General features: G+C 50.9%; 1 protein-coding gene across 1 annotated transcript in view; it reads right to left on the bottom strand.

The window, feature by feature from the left end:
- Positions 1-17,500, bottom strand: part of unc13bb (unc-13 homolog Bb (C. elegans)) — a gene marked incomplete at both ends in the record, with an annotated part of 91,328 nt that overhangs the window by 50,369 nt on the left and 23,459 nt on the right. Inside the window, 2 exons of the mRNA XM_080529724.1 lie at positions 1,524-1,605; positions 2,295-2,341. Of these exons, the coding sequence (XP_080385850.1) occupies positions 1,524-1,605; positions 2,295-2,341 (129 nt within the window). The remainder of the gene's footprint in view (positions 1-1,523; positions 1,606-2,294; positions 2,342-17,500) is intronic.

The following is a 17,500-nucleotide window of genomic DNA, read 5'->3' as shown; positions in this document are numbered from 1 at the left end:
GTGACGATGTGGGAGGAGTCTCAAAGGGAGTCAAGAACTGAGACTTCCTGGTGTGTAAAGTATGGGGTCCCTTAATCCCATGGGTACAGTATAGGGTCCCTAAATCCCAGAGTGTAGAGTATAGGGACCCTTAATCCCAGTGTATACAGTAGAGGGAACCCTTAATCCCAGTATGGGGTCCCCTAGTACAGTCAGTTATAGCCCTGGGAGTGACGTCGGTATGACTCAGTAAAGTACGTCAAGATGAAGAATAAAAAAAAAACAAAGGAAGAAAATCCAATCCCCAAAATGAATGAAGGGAAAATAGAATAGAACATTAGTTTTAAATATATTATAAAACATATCAAGTAGAAACAAACACAGTGCACTCACATGGTGACAGTAGCATGGCTACTTAGAAGCACCGCCACAAAATAAACTAAAGTATTTCTAGAGAGGCTTGACGTTACATGCACTGTGTTTGCATCCCAGCTGCCTGCTGTACAACGACTTAGTCAGACGGCAAAGCTTTGCAATCTGTCCTACTTGATACAGAGTATTAAGGTTTCTTCTCTTCTACAGAAGGGAGGGTCAGTTGGGTTCAGAACACTTACCATAGCCTGACCAAGGAGAGTGATTGCATTCAAGAGAGTTGTGGTGGGGGGGGGGTAATTAAGGGTTTAAGAGAAGGGGGGAGAGAGAGATTATAAGATTTGATTTCACATTTTGGTTCAGGTAGTGATTTCCTGGTCATTTCCCCCCATGACACCTACTGTGTCACACCCTCTTGTACCAGGGGGGTATTCCACCAACGTCGCTAAAGGACAATCCAGGCTTATTTTGATAAATCCCCAGAGATTAAAAAAATCCAAATAAAATCCAGTCTTATTTTGATAATCTCGCGAGAAAAATAAGCCTGGATTTTCCTTTAGTGCTGTTGATGGAACACCCCCCAGATCTACCTCCAGGCAACACGACAGTCACACATCACTGATATACGCCAACATAATGCCTACTGTAACCAAACCATCCAGAAGCTTCCCTGTGTTCTGGCCTCAGCAGACAGACAGACAGACAGACGTGTACTGATGGAGATAGAACATACAGGCTCCTAGTTGTATTACATAGCAGACGCTTTTATCCAAAGCGACTTACAGTTAGAGATTCCAAGGACAGTCTCCCTGGACTAACTTAGGGCTGAGTGCCTTCCTCAAGGACACACTAGTGGTGGTGTTCCCAGGTGGGATCTGAACTCATGACCTTCTGATCACCAGTCCAACCCATCTACTAGACCAGCGGTTCTCAAACCTCTCCTCGGGGACCCCCAGCCGCTCCACATATCTGATCTGTTCCACCACCAGCACACCTGACTCAACTAATCAAGTCAGGTGTGCTGGTGGTGGAACAGATCAGATATATGGAGCGGCTGGGGGTCCCAGAGGAGAGGTTAGAGACCCACTGCACCAGGCCACCACCACCCCTACTAGTTGGCACCAGGGAGGAGGAGAGGAGGAGAGGAGGAAAGGAGGAGAGGCAGCACTCACCACGTCGCTGACCAGGGGGATGGGTTTCCTCTTCCGGAGGTCTGGCATGCTGTCGATCCCTCCGTACAGGCCAGTCCCCCCACTGCAACACCCAGAGCAGAGCAACACACAGTATATAAACACACTGCACATGGGATCAGCTTAGAACTTCACGTACAGTATAAAGGTTCCCTCACTTCATTAAGCATCGACGTTAGAAAAGAGACGCTGCTATTCGTAATTACCGATAATTATGTATTTTCCACTTAAGCACTGAAATGCTAATGGCGACTCCTACGTGTCGTATCTGACCCCAGACCTGTCTACAACATACAGACTGACCACAGACCTGTCTACAACATACAGACTGACCACAGACCTGTCTACAACATACAGACTGACCACAGACCTGTCTACAACATACAGCAGACTGACCACAGACCTGTCTACAACATACAGACTGACCACAGACCTGTCTACAACATACAGACTGACCACAGACCTGTCTACAACATACAGACTGACCACAGACTTGTCTACAACATACAGACTGACCACAGACCTGTCTACAACACACAGACTGACCACAGACCTGTCTACAACATACAGCAGACTGACCACAGACCTGTCTACAACATACAGACTGACCACAGACCTGTCTACAACATACAGACTGACCACAGACCTGTCTACAACATACAGACTGACCACAGACTTGTCTACAACATACAGACTGACCACAGACCTGTCTACAACACACAGCAGACTGAGAGAAAATCTGTCCTTACTCACCCTGGTTTGACCCATGCCTGTCGACAGTTGGGTCCATCCTCACGTCCCTGTCGGAGGTCAAACACATTGTTTACATATCCAGTTACTAGACTACGGCAGTCTGGAGGTGAGGATATATGTGACAAAGTCTGATCATTTGGTCCGCAAGTCGGCAACCAATCAAAACGTTCAGACTTTTCTTTTGAAACACGGAACTACGTTTCAACGTTGTTGAGAATCACAACACAAACTCGCTAGTCAAGCCAAAATACTGCAACAACGCAATGGATTGGGTGAGTAATCCCCCACTGCTACCTAGTTAACTAGAACACTACTTTACATTGTTACCTAGTTAACTAGAACACTACTTTACATTGTTACCTAGTTAACTAGAACACTACTTTACATTGTTACCTAGTTAACTAGAACACTACTTAACATTGTTAGCAGGCTCACAAAACAAGCTGTGTTAGTTGACTAGCGATGTGTCGTTGATTTTCAACAACTAGGAAATGTATTCACATTTTTCGAATGAAAAGTCAGATCATTACATTATCAGATCCCGACATGAAGACCTGAGCATTAGAACGTGTCACGTATGGGAGGAGTACACAGAGAAGGGGTAGAATGGTTGAACAGTTGGTTGAGTTTCACCTCTTAAAGGATGCTGTACATGCTGGACAGACACATCCAGGGACAGGGAGAGGATCACACTGGCTCACACTGGTGCCAGCTCACAGTCTTCCCTCCCTTCACTCATCCATTCACTCAAATGTTTGTTGTCAAACTGTCAAAGCGTTGATTACACTGGGACGGTCAGACAGACGAAACACGTCACGTAACATGAGATGTGGAACCACAATGACGTACATATTAATGAGATGTAGGACCACAATGACGTACATATTAACGAGATGTAGGACCACAATGACGTACATATTAACGAGATGTAGGACCACAATGGCGTACATATTAATGAGATGTAGGACCACAATGACGTACATATTAATGAGATGTAGGACCACAATGACGTACATATTAATGAGATGTAGGACCACAATGACGTACATATTAATGAGATGTAGGACCACAATGACGTACATAATAATGAGATGTAGGACCACAATGACGTACATATTAATGAGATGTAGGACCACAATGATGTACATATTAATGAGATGTAGGACCACAATGACGTACATATTAATGAGCAGTTTGCCATTCACCACATAAAAAATGCAGATAAAACCTTTCTGTTGTTGTGAATAAGTGTCAACATGTTAAAACTTCAGGGGAAACTAGAGAACCTCAGGCAACTCTGCAAGTTTAACATGAAACAGAAACAAAACAAGAGAGAATCCTCCGAGCCACTAAGAGCATCCTCCTGAGGTTGAACACCGTAGTCACACAGGGAAACAAACAGAAAAGCACCATGCTTGGCTCCATGCATAATAAAAAAAGCAATAATAACAATAATAATAATAAATAATAATAAAGCAATACTGAGATATGAAAATAATAATAAAGCAATACTGAGATATGAAAACACCCAATGGCAAACACGACAGTTTAAACACATCAGAGAAACAACGACACACAACTGAAACAAGGGCCTCATTCCAGACGTTGGGTCAGTAACCTGGTCTTCCTCTCTGCTGCTCTCTGCAAGACAAAACCACAGCTCAGGACACAAATATGACACCGCAGAAATATAACCACCTCAAGACTGACGGACTGTAGGAACATCTACCTGGGTTTGACACATCTACCTGTAGAAACATCTACCTGTAGAAACATCTACCTGTAGTAACATCTACCTGTAGGAACATCTACCTGTATGAACATCTACCTGTAGTAACATCTATCTGTAGGAACATCTACCTGTAGGAACATCTAACTGTAAGAACATCTACCTGTAGAAACATCTACCTGTATGAACATCTACCTGTAAGAACATCTACCTGTAGAAACATCTACCTGTAGAAACATCTACCTGTAGTAACATCTACCTGTATGAACATCTACCTGTAGGAACATCTACCTGTATGAACATCTACCTGTAAGAACATCTACCTGTAGAAACATCTACCTGTATGAACATCTACCTGTAAGAACATCTACCTGTAGAAACATCTACCTGTAGTAACATCTACCTGTATGAACATCTACCTGTAGGAACATCTACCTGTAGGATCATCTACCTGTAGTAACATCTACCTGTAGGAACATCTACCTGGGTTTGACACATCTACCTGTAAGAACATCTACCTGTAGGAACATCTACCTGGGTTGGTGTCCTCCTCAGACGTGGACCCTGGAGCGGTCCTGGAACGTCTCCTCCGGCTTTGTTTCTTCTCCTTGAGGAGGCGCTTGAAGTTTGCCAGGCGCTCCTGGTGGCTTGCTGCTGCCGCCTCCTGCTGGCTCAACTCTGCCGTCTGATCGGCCGCACGCTCCTCCCCTATCGGACTTAACCCCGTCCTCTCTGGGCTGAGCCTCAGCGTTGTCATGGGGGGGCTGTGGCCCCGCCCTCCCGGGGGACTGCGGTCTGGCGTCAGCTCCTGGTTGGACAGATCCCCGTCGGTCTGACACTCTCCTCCTCCTCCTCTGCTTTCCGAAAGCTCCATGGAGTGATACTCAGTGGGGGGGGTGGGGCAGCAGGGAGGAGAGTGGCCGGGGGGGGTCGGTTCGTTCGGGGTCACCTGTGAGGAGGAGCAGTGGGGCGGCAGGTTCTCCGGGGCTGAGCTGCAGCAGTCCACGTACACCGAAGCTTCGCTGGGTTCTTCCGCCGGAGAGCTAGGCCGAGCCGGAGCAGCGGCCGGGACGTTACCCCCCTCCTCTGTGTCCGGTCCTGGTTCGCCCTCTGGGAGGGTTTCGGCGGAGCGTCTCCTGAGTGGAGAGGAGGGGGGGGGGGGCGCTTCTGACTCACCCTCAAGGCTAGACCCCCCCCCCTCCAGCTTCCGCAAAGCCCCTTTCAGCGCCGACCGGAAGGTGAGCACGGCTTTGCCGATGTTTTTCACATCGAACCCCCCGGCGGCGTGTTGTGGCGTCTGCTGGGGGGGGGGGGCACTCTCTGGCTCTGGGCTGCTAGGCAGATCCTCCCCCTCCCCCGACCCCCCCCAATCCCCTGCATCATCTCCTGGGACGCTCTGCTCCTCGGCCCACTCGACCTTCTCCCGGCTCTCGGTGTCCAGGGTGTCCGCGGAGGAGGAGTAGCAGCGGTCGCGGCGGTCGCCGGGGGAGGAGTGGAGGTCCAGGTAACCGTCCTCGCAGTCGGTGAGCAGGATGGTGGAGCCGCTCAGGCTCTGGGAGGGGGGCCCGCCCAAGCTCCCCCCGCTCCCCCCGCTCCCCAGCTCGTCAGCGTAGAAGGCGTCCATGGTGCGGTAGACCGAGCTGCGGGAGTAGCGGCAGTTGGCCGAGGAGCAGTCGCACTCCAGGTGTCCGTCGTCATTGTGGTCGTCGCCGCCTCCCCGCGGCGAGGGCCTCCTCCACTCCGCCACGCTGGAGGAGCTGGAGGGGGAGGAGGTGTTGTTGTTGTTGTTGTAATGGCGTCCGAACAGCAGGGAGAGATGCTCCGAGCTGCTGCTGCTGCTGCTGCTGTGGGAGGAGGACAGGCCCGGCGTGCTGCTGGTCTCCCCGGCGGTGGTGGTGTACCGGCTCCACACCCCCGAGCCTCCTTCCTCCCCGCAGTTCTCCTCCTCCTCCTCCTCCTCCTCCTCCTCCTCCTCTCCACTGTTCGGACAGGAGCAGCAGACCTCTTCCTCCTCCTCACTCCACCCTCCCTCGCCCTCCCCCTCTCTGGTCACGCTTTGATGCCGCATGCCGGCCGAGGCCGAGACCCAGCCCCCCCCCTCCCTCCCACCCAGACACGTCCCTTCCCCTGGACCGGAGCGGCGGTACCGGCGGCTCGGGCTCTGTTGTCTCTCCTCCAGGCTGTTGGTCCAGCTGTGGCGGCCTGGGGGGGACGGGGAGCTGGTGCTGGGGAAGGTGTGGCCCCCATGAGCGTACTGCCGCTGCTGCTGGAGGCAGGAGAGGAGGCTGGCCGGCCCGGGGCCTGAACGAGGCAAGTGGAGGTGGTCCGAGCCCTGGTCCGAGGAGGAATTCTCCTGCTGCTGCTGCTGCTGCTGGTCTCCTTGGTCGGTCGGCGGTTCAGGCCGGAGGAGGCGAGAGGAGGCGGAGGCCGCCGGACCGCCGCCGTCGTCCCTCCTCCATCGCCATGGCGACGACCCCTCGGACCGACCCCTCGGCGACGACCCCAACATCGCGGAGGCGGCCGGGCCGTCTTTGTCCCGGTCTCCCGGACAAAGTGGACCGGTGGTGGTTGCGTCCTGTCTGGCCAGGCTCCTCCCCCCCCGCCTGCCCCCGCCCCCGGTCCTCTGGAGGGGCGGGGCCCCGGGCCCGGGTGGTCCAGGTGGGGGTCCGGCAGTGGTGGTGGAGGAGGAGGCCCCCCCCCCCCCCGGAGTACAGCTCTCCTATCTCGCTCAGTACCGCGTCCACGCAGCACGACACCTCGTCCACGGACCCCCGCACGGACGACAGGTACTGCCGCAGGTCCGAGATCTCCTCCTGGATCCGGTTGATCCCTCGGATCTCCTTCAGGATGTGCTCCACCACGTCACTGGAGGCCCTCTCTTCATCCTCCTCCTCTTCCTCCTCCTCTTCACAGGGGGGTCGATACGCGTGGCCGCCGGCCTCCACAACCCCGATCCCGTCCTGGCAGTCAGAGCTGCTGTTCTCTCCCGAGGGGGGGGTGAGGTCGGCGGGGGTGTGGGGGCGGCCGTTGGTGTGGACCGTACAGGGGGCGTCGACGACGATGCGCCGGCCCCCCTCCTCCTCCTCTCCTCTGTCCTCCTCCTCCCCCACCTCCTCCTCTCCTCTGCCCTCCTCCTCCCCCACCTCCTCCTCCTCCCCCACCTCCTCCTCCACCTCGGGTCGGTCGTCATCGTCTGGGGTCCCGGCGGTGGTGTGGTTGCGGTTGCCGTTGGGCAGGGAGGGGGAGGAGCTTAGCTGCCCTGGGAGTAGGAGGAGCTTATCCCCCGCCGGCGCGCCGGAACGTCCTCTCTTCTTCAGGCCGCGGATGAACACAACGTCCTGCTCCACCTGCACCTCCGCCTCTACCTCCATCTGCACCTCCACCTCCGCCTCTGCGGGGGGGGAGACGTGCTGGGGGAGGCGGTGGTGTGGGGGGGGGGTGGAGGGGTGCTCCCCCCCGCCCCCCCCAGGACCTGACTGCTGCAGGAACTTCTGGAGCTTCCTCCGGAGGCGGCGGCCCACGTTGGGGCTCTGCGGCCTCTTCTTCCCCCCCAGCAGCAGCTCCCTCCGCTGGGGCCGCCGGTGGGGAGAGGCCTCCAGGCCGCTGGAGCCATCCTGTCCACCGAGGGGGGGGCCCCCCCTGGAGAACATCCCTGAGGGGGCCGGGGCGGCCTGGGTTCACTGGTCACCCCCCTCCCCGGACCAGGGATCGGACCAGCACCGCGGTCCACCTCACACCTGGGGGAGCGCAGGTCTGAACATCCTGGGGTGGGAGAGACTGACGGGGTTCCCACACCTTCTGAAACATCAGATTCAAGCACCTTTCAAGGACTTTCAAGACTCAATTGCCTCAAATTCAAGGACCCAACATGGCATAGTTTGAGACAGATCTAGATGAGAATGGATATAATAGGAACTATCCGCTCACAGACAACAATTAAAAAGAGAGGCTTGAATGTGTGAACACTAGATGGTCTCTTGCCTTCTCTACCTCAGCACAGCAAAACGATATGTTGTAAAATATGTGTAAAGTTAAGCAATACAGAGACGTATTTACTTGTTGACGAGCTAAGTAAAACATTTTTGAATATATATTTTCTTTTAGAGAGAGAGAGGGGAATTCAAGCACTTTCAATGACCCATGTCTATTTTAAAAAAACTTTTAAGACTGTTTTTCTCAAATTCACAAACTTTCAAGGATTTCAAGGAGCCGTGGAACCCTGTGACCTGCTCAGAGAGCCTTGTCCATCACTGGTCAGACGGAGGAGAAACACAGACTGAGAGAGATGAGGCACCAAGAGCCTGCAGACAGAGCCCTCCGTAGGGTTAGGGTAGGGTAGGGTAGGGTTAGGGTTAGCCCTCCGTAGGGGTTGGACAGAGGAAGGGTTTAGTCTTCTTTTAGCCCTGTACTCCCAACAGTTTGGATTTGAAATCAAACAATTATTATGGGGTCAAAGTTGAGAAAAAAACAAAAGAAAATAAAATGTAATTAAAAGAAGACAAAATCCTCTTTCCAATAGTTATGGAGGGCACTGTATGTGCAGTTATATTGAGCGATGGTGTACAGCCATACACACTGACTTCATCGTCATCATTACACCATTACGCCAGCTACTGTATAAAGACCAATTAGTTGATGGATCCTGACACATTCCTGCAAACATGCGGTCTCTTTATTACGATTAGTCCACTATAGATCATCTTCAACTCAGTTATATTATATATATGGAACAGTATATGGATTAGTCCACTATAGATCATCTACAGCTCAGTTATATTATATATATGGAACTAGTGCTGTCCCAAACGACTATTTTTCTAACGATTAATCTAGCGATTATTTTATCGATTATTCGGTTAGTCTAACGACTAATTTATCGATAAGTCTAACGATAATTTTTGTACTGTAAAAAAAATAAAATAAAATAAAATATACTTATTTGTCTCCACCTCACTGCTATGTTTAGCCAACTTGAATGCCAACATGGCCATTTAGAAGTCTGTCCATCACCACAACACATAGCTAGCTAACGTTACTCTCGCTGCTATGTTATGATTAGCTAAATTGATGCTAACGTAGCATGCGAGCTACGAGCTAGATAACGTACAGTAGGTGCTCGCACCACAATGACAATAGGCTACCGTAGCTAGCCAGCTACATAGCTAACGTTACTAACACCAGAAGACAAGACATACGAACTGTGGTGAGCTACATTGCTTGTGTAACGTTAGCTAGTAGCTATCCATTTTTCACTCATACACTTAATTGTCTCGCCTGGTAAAAGAAAGGTAAAAAAAAAAAAAAAAAAAAACGCCATTTTTTAAATTTACGACTAACCGACGCATATTACGCTAACCGACGTATTGACGTAGTCGGTGACGTCGACGACGTCGAATAATCGTAACAGCCCTATATGGAACAGTATATGGATTAGTCCACTATAGATCATACACAGACTGAGAGAGGTATGTGTTTGAGGTGCATTATGTTGCCCAATAACCATGTCATTACTCTAGTAGCAGCATTGTGTTAATGTGGTACACAGCCAGGGAACGCTTAGTAACTGCACAGCCATGGACTATAACACAAACCTCTCCATATCACACTCACACCATGCCATTACTAAACTAACAACAATAACAATAAATACAATGTTACTGGAGTAATAACAACATCACTACGCAGGTCGAGGAGAAACATAAGGTAAAGTGTTACCAAGTTTTTGCCATGTTTCATTTCTTAAAAAAAATAAAAAGTCTGCTCCTAAAGCCCAATGCACACAGCGTGCGATTTCTGTTGCACGTCAACATTCAATTTTGAAGTTTGAATGGAAGTCTATGAGAAAATCGCATCCCAATGCACACGTCCCCGATTTTAATCGCACGGCGAAAATTCGATTCCATTCATGACAACAATGGAATGTTGTCGCGCAACAGAAATCGCACGCTGTGTGCATTGGCCTTAAGCCTACAGTTCATCCTTTAAAATGTAATTCCCGTCATTGCCATACAGTGCCCAAACCCCTGAGAGACTCAATGAAATCGATTCGATGTTATAATCCTACATCTCTTGTGTGAGCTCGCCAGCACTCTTAATTTTTCAGTCCAACAGACCAGAAAGCACAGCGAGAAAAGCAATTCCAGCTGCCATAACGGCTGGTGTGAAACCCTGATTAAAGTAACACAGTAATGGAGTAGAGCTAGTTAGCTGTTAGCTGTGGAGGAAACTCCAATCGATGACTGATGAGAGACACGAGCAGTCACGTTGCTAAGCCCAGATTACTTTTTGCAAAGACTAACTATGTAGATAATACCAACGCACTCCCCTTTAAACTACAAGTTGAATATACTGTACACACACACAGATACACACTCGCACACACACACACACACACACACACACACACAGAGAGAGAGAGAGAGAGAGAGAGAGAGAGAGAGAGAGAGAGAGAGAGAGAGAGAAAGAGAGACAGAGACAGAGACAGACAGAGAGAGAGAGAGAGAGACAGAGAGATAGAGAGAGACAGAGAGAGAGAGACAGAGAGAGACAGAGACAGAGACAGAGATAGAGAGAGAGACAGAGAGAGAGAGATATAGAGAGATAGAGATAGAGATAGAGACAGAGAGAGATAGAGATAGAGAGAGAGAGAGAGACAGAGAGAGAGAGAGACAGAGAGAGAGGGAGAGAGAGGGAGGGAGAGAGACAGAGAGACAGAGAGATAGAGATATAGATAGATAGAGAGAGAGAGAGATAGAGAGAGAGATATAGATAGATAGATAGAGAGACAGAGAGATAGAGAGATATAGATAGATAGATAGAGAGATATAGAGAGAGAGATATAGATAGATAGAGAGAGAGAGAGATAGAGAGAGATAGAGAGAGATATAGATAGATAGAGATAGAGAGAGATATAGATATAGATATAGATAGAGAGATAGAGAGAGAGATATATAGATAGATAGATAGATAGATAGAGATAGAGAGATAGAGAGAGATAGAGAGAGAGAGACAGATAGAGAGAGAGAGAGACAGAGAGATAGAGATAGAGAGAGATATAGAGAGAGAGATAGAGAGAGATATAGATAGAGAGATAGATAGAGAGAGGGACTAGAGGGCTTTAATCTTGGCACACTGGAGAGAGACACTACTGAGGCAGAGTGCAGCGTGGAACTGTGGGTATAAAAATTGTGGGGTCGCTGTGAGTCAAACCACTGCTCTGCACCCCAGCGGGGGGTGAGGGGGGCGATGTATGCACCCTGCTGACACCCCCCTCTCCCCCCTCACTCACACAGAGGGATCTCAGGACTTGGACAGCGCACAGCTGGCCTAAACGCTATAATCAGGCCGTGATCAGGAGACAGCCTGGTAATTAGACCACAGCTCAGTCCTCTCCTGGAAGTCGCTGTCGTTCTCGTGAACACACCCCAGCTGCGGAAGTGGAGATAGCAGTGTACCATCACCCCCCCCCCCCCCCAACACACACACACACACACACACACACACACACACACACACACACACACACACACACACACACAGGTAGACAGAGTGTACAGGGAAGGCAGGGTGCCATCTGTTTGCTGACATAACACACTCCCACACTGGAACCACTGGAAGACACACCAAGAGCTTGCAGACAGCCCTGCTGTAGGGCTTGGACAGAGGAAGTGTTTATAATAATTATAATAATAATAGTAATAATAATACATTAGACTTATATAGCACTTTAATCCTTTAAGACACTCAAAGACGCTTTACAAACTGAAAAGATTGAGTAGTAATAGTAAAAAGAAACCAAAAAGAAATAAAATAAAGTATAGGGGTCTAATTAATTTGTAGATTACTAATCTAAATCTAAGTGTCTTTGTAGGACAATCTGCTCTGTATACTGCAAGTATATCTAGCTTAGAGTCCTTAGCAACGCTTAGAGTCCTTAGCAACTACACCTAGATTTTGGGCGGAGAAGCGGCGAACAAGCAACGCCAGCGTCCTCTCTCAAGTTGAGAAAAAATAAAATAAAATAAAATTGAATTAAAAGAAGACAAAATCCTCTTTCCAATAGTTATGGAGGGCACTGTATGTGCAGTTATATTGAGCGATGGTGAACAGCCATACACACTGACTTCATCGTCATCATTACACCATTACGCCAGCTACTGTATAAAGACCAATTAGTTGATGGATCCTGACACATTCCTGCAAACATGCGGTCTCTTTATTACGATTAGTCCACTATAGATCATCTACAGCTCAGTTATATTATATATATGGAACAGCTCACTAGGGTTAGGGTTAGGATATGGCTTAAGGTTAGTGGAGAGTTATTTGAAATGTTGTTGACAGTTGGTTTGGGTGAGAACGTTTACTGATCTACAAGCCATCTACTGTATGTGGGACTTTCCAAACAAAGCGTTATGTGTTATATCTTTGCACTCCATCACATTTCAGGACCCTCCTTTCATGACTTTTCCTAGATATGTGCATTCTACCACCCAGTATCCTTACATTTTCAAAATCACATCAGGATAAGCTAGTATGAAGCTATTTTGCAGTTTTTCTGTGTAGGTGGCAGGCTAATTTACAAGCCGGCCAACTAGTGGTCATTATGGTCTAGTATAGTAGCTGTCTGTGTTACATTATGGTCTAGTATAGTAGCCGTCTCATCATCGCTACGGCAACAACAGCTTGTTAACAGACACGGCGGGTGTGAATCACCCACCAGAGGAGGGGGAACATCGTAAATGCACGTTGAGTGCCGCTAATGTTGATTGTGCTCTATGACGAGAGGTGGGGGGGGGGGGACACACAGGGGGGCTGGTTCTACACTGACCGCCAGGAGAGGCTGGGTCACCCTGACCCACAGGAGAGAGGCTGGGTCACCCTGACCCACAGGAGAGAGGCTGGGTCACACTGACCCACAGGAGAGAGGCTGGGTCACACTGACCCACAGGAGAGAGGCTGGGTCACACTGACCCACAGGAGAGAGGCTGGGTCACCCTGACCCACAGGAGAGAGGCTGGGTCACACTGACCCACAGGAGAGAGGCTGGGTCACACTGACCCACAGGAGAGAGGGAAGGTCACCCTGACCCACAGGAGAGAGGCTGGGTCACACTGACCCACAGGAGAGAGGCTGGGTCACACTGACCCACAGGAGAGAGGGAGTCATACTGATTATGTAAAGAGCAGAGAAATGGAGAAGGATTTGACGCGGTGTTGAAGCGAGTCTCCTGCAGATGGATAGAGCTGGAAGCATGACTCTCTGTGTGTGTGTCTGTGTGTGTGTGTGTGTGTGTGTGTGTGTGTGTGTCTGTGTGTGCGTGAGAGTGAGTCTCTGTGTGTGTGTGTGTGTGTGTGCGTGTGTGTGTGTGTCTGTGCGAGTGTGTGTGCGAGTCTCTGTGTGTGTGTTTCTGTGCGTGTGTGTGTCTCTGTGCTGCCTGCCTCCTGCCTTCATTAACTGTCTCTCCACCGGGGGGGTTTAAGCTCTGTCCAACGCGCCCAGCAGCGGAGGTGTGTGTGTGTGTGTATGTGTGTGTGTGTGTGTGTGTGTGTGGGTTTAACCTCTGTCCAACACGCCCAGCAGCGGAGGTGTGTGTTAGTGTGATAAGAGCACGGAAGGCCTAATCACACCTGGCTCTCAGGACACCCCCCACACCCCCCACAACCCCCACACACCCCCAGACCCCCACACCCCCCAGACCCCCACACCCCCACAACCCCCCCACACCCCCCAGACCCCCACACCCCCACAACCCCCCCACACCCCCCACACACCCCCCCCAGACCCCCACACCCCCCAGACCCCCACACCCCCACAACCCCCACACACCCCCAGACCCCCACACCCCCCAGACCCCCACACCCCCACAACCCCCCCACACACCCCACACACCCCCCCCAGACCCCCACACCCCCCAGACCCCCACACCCCCACAACCCCCCCACACCCCCCACACACCCCCACACACCCCCCACACACCCCCCCCAGACCCCCACACCCCCCACACCCCCCACACCCCCAGACCCCCCCACACCCCCCACACACCCCCACACCCCCCACACCCCCCCACACCCCCCCCACACACCCCACACCCCCCCCCCACACCCACACACCCCCACACCCCCCACACACCCCCACACCCCCCACACACCCCCACACCCCCCACACACCCCCACACCCCCCCACACCCCCCACACACCCCCACACCCCCCAGACCCCCACACACCCCCACACCCTCCAGACCCGAGGAGGGCGGCTGGGGCTCAGGAGGCAGAGCCGGCGTCTAACGATCGCAAGGTCAGGGCAGATCGGAGGTTCGAAGCGGGCCGGCGCCTTGCTTGGCAGGCAGCTTGCCGCCGTCGGTGTGTGAATGTGTGTGAATGAGAGGGCGAATGAGACGGGTGAATGAGAGGCCGTTGTAAAGCGCTTTGGAATAAGGAGCTATATAAGTCAGTCCGTTTAAGGAACTCTCAGAACAGCCCCCCAGAACTCTCGAGGTTATTAGCAGTAGAAATTCAGGGCAGGGGTGTACACATCTGATTTATTTTTTTCACAAGGGGGCATTACACCCCGCCCCCCCCACCCTCCCCCCTTCCATTTAAATGACTTTCACACACACACACGTGCGCCATTTCATATCATCATACTCCATTTACTCTACGATTCATTCTGGAGAATAAATGAGTCCAGGTTAGAAATCCACATGGGGGATCTATTCTGATCACTCAGACACACACACCTCTATGAGCAGCTCTCAGACACACACACTTCTATGAGCAGCTCTCAGACACACACACACCTCTATGAGCAGCTCTCACACACACACACACACACACACACCTCTATGAGCAGCACACACACACACACTTCTATGAGCAGCTCTCAGACACACACACCTCTATGAGCAGCTCTGACACACACACACACACACACCTCTATGAGCAGCTCTCAGACACACACACACCTCTATGAGCAGCTCTCTGACACACACACACACACACACACACACACACACACACACACACCTCTATGAGCAGCTCTCTGACACACACACACCTCTATGAGCAGCTCTCTGACACACACACACCTCTATGAGCAGCTCAGACACACACACACACCTCTATGAGCAGCTCTCAGACACACACACACCTCTATGAGCAGCTCTCTGACACACACACACACACACACACACACACACACCTCTATGAGCAGCTCTCTGACACACACACACCTCTATGAGCAGCTCTCAGACACACACACACCACTATGAGCAGCTGGACGCTCAGCCACCTCTGACAGCCCACTGCCCCATCTCCTCTCCCAGCCAGGGGCCCAGAGTCTGAGCTCCTCCAGGGAGACGTACGCTGCAGTGAGAGCCGCAGGGGTGTCAGTACAGTATGGTGGTCCCAGCGGGAATCCAACCCCCAACCTACAGTGCCCTCCACAATTATTGGCACCCGTGGTAAAGATGAGTGAAAAGGGTTATAACAAAATGTACTTTTTGGTGAATTAGCTTAGTGTCACACAGATTGTTTAAAAAAAAACGTTTAAACATCTAACCTTTAATTAAAGTAAATGTATTCAGAGATTTTTTTTTTATCTGTCATCAAGAAATAATTAATTTCTAACCAAACCCACGTGTTTTTACTCATCTTCACCAGGGGCGGCAATAACTGTGGAGGGCTCTGTAAGAGCTCTGAGAGCTCCACCCCCTGAGACACACCCTGGGGTTAGAGCTCCACCCCCTGAGACACACCCTGGGGTTAGAGCTCCACCCCCTGAGACACACCCTGGGGTTAGAGCTCCACCCCCTGAGACACCAGGACACTGTTAGAGCTCTACCCCCTGAGACACACCCTGGGGTCAGAGCTCTACACACTGAGCCACCAGGACACTGTTAGAGCTCTACACACTGAGACACCAGAACACAGTGAAGACAGGTGAACACAGAGGTAAGATGGCTGGTCAGCCTGGGTGACTCTGACTGAGACAGGCTCATAGCAGGGACGCCCCAGAGCTGTCTCTCTGTGTCTCTCCTCTCTGTGTCTCTCCTCTCTGTGTCTTTCTGTGTCTCTCTGTGTCTCTGTCTCTCCTCTCTGTGTCTCTCCTCTCTGTGTCTCTCCTCTCTGTGTCTCTCTGTGTCTCTCCTCTCTGTGTCTCTCCTCTCTGTGTCTTTCTGTGTCTCTCTGTGTCTCTTTGTGTCTCTGTGTCTCTCTGTGTCTCTCCTCTCTGTGTCTCTCCTCTCTGTGTCTCTTTGTGTCTCTGTGTCTCTCTGTGTCTCTCCTCTCTGTGTCTCTCCTCTCTGTGTCTCTCCTCTCTGTGTCTCTCTGTGTCTCTCTGTGTCTCTCTGTGTCTCTCTGTGTCTCTCTGTGTCTCTCTGTGTCTCTCTGTCTCTCTCTGTGTCTCTCTGTGTCTCTCCTCTCTGTGCTTTCTGATCTGTGGCCTGGAAAAACAGTCTGTCTCACTTTGCTGCTTTTCAACTAAAAACCGCCTGGCTGGACTCTTCTTATTCAGGCATGTTTCTTGTAGTAAAAAAAAAAAACAGCAGCGATACACTTCAATCCAATTAGTTATATAATATAATACTATTTCTGGATCGAAAGTTTATTCTTATAATACATTGACTACAATAGAGTATATATCAACAGAGTAGATTAAGACTGACAGATCACCGACAGTTAAACACTTCAGGTGACTGGTAACGACGTCTTACAAAGTTCATAGTTTTGACGTTATTGCAAAAGCGATGTAACTGTACTCCATGTATTGTTACTCCATAGTGTGAAGCGTAGAGGCGTCCTTACCTCCTGAAGGCAGTCAGATATCAGGTGTAACAGCGCGGGCAGGGCGGAGGTGTCCTTAAGCAGCGGGGACCGCCGGCTCCACGTGGAAAACCGCTCGACCGACGACAAAGCCACCAAGGTAACCAAGGTAACCATGGACTCGACAGTTGGTTTTCTTTTTATTAAATATCCCCGGGTAGGTTTAATCCCACGCTCTGCGGTTAGAGGACCACACACCAGGGGGGCAGCAGGACCCTCCCCCTCCTCCTCCCCCACCCAGACACAGACGCGGGAGGCACGGCTGACTCTCTCTCATGGCAGGCGAGGGCAGGAAGAGCTGCTGAGAGAGTGGAGGCTCACACCACAGTTCACTCTCAGTTAAGTATCCCTCTCTCTTCCCTCTCACCCTCCCTCTCTCTTCCCTCTCACCCTCCCTCCCTCCCTCCCTGCCTCTTGTGTGATCTCTCCCTCCCTCCCCCCTCTCTCTCCTTCCCCCCTCTCTCTCTCTCTCTCCCTCTCGACGTATTCCAACACAAAGCTAATCTGAAGCTGTTAAAATGCCAGCTCTCAGTCCATCCCTCTGTCTCTCTTCCTCCCTCCCTCTCTGTCTCTCTCCCTCCCTTTCTCTCTCTCCCTCCCTTTCTCTCTGTCTCTCCCTCCCTCCCTCTCTCTGTCTCTCCCTCTGTCTCTCTCCC

Source organism: Nansenia antarctica (genome assembly GCF_963989245.1).
Source record: "Nansenia antarctica genome assembly, chromosome: 4".
Classification (NCBI taxonomy): Eukaryota; Metazoa; Chordata; class Actinopteri; order Argentiniformes; family Microstomatidae; genus Nansenia; species Nansenia antarctica.
The sequence above is the reverse complement of the archived record's forward strand: the minus strand, read 5'-3'. Positions and strand labels throughout refer to the sequence as shown.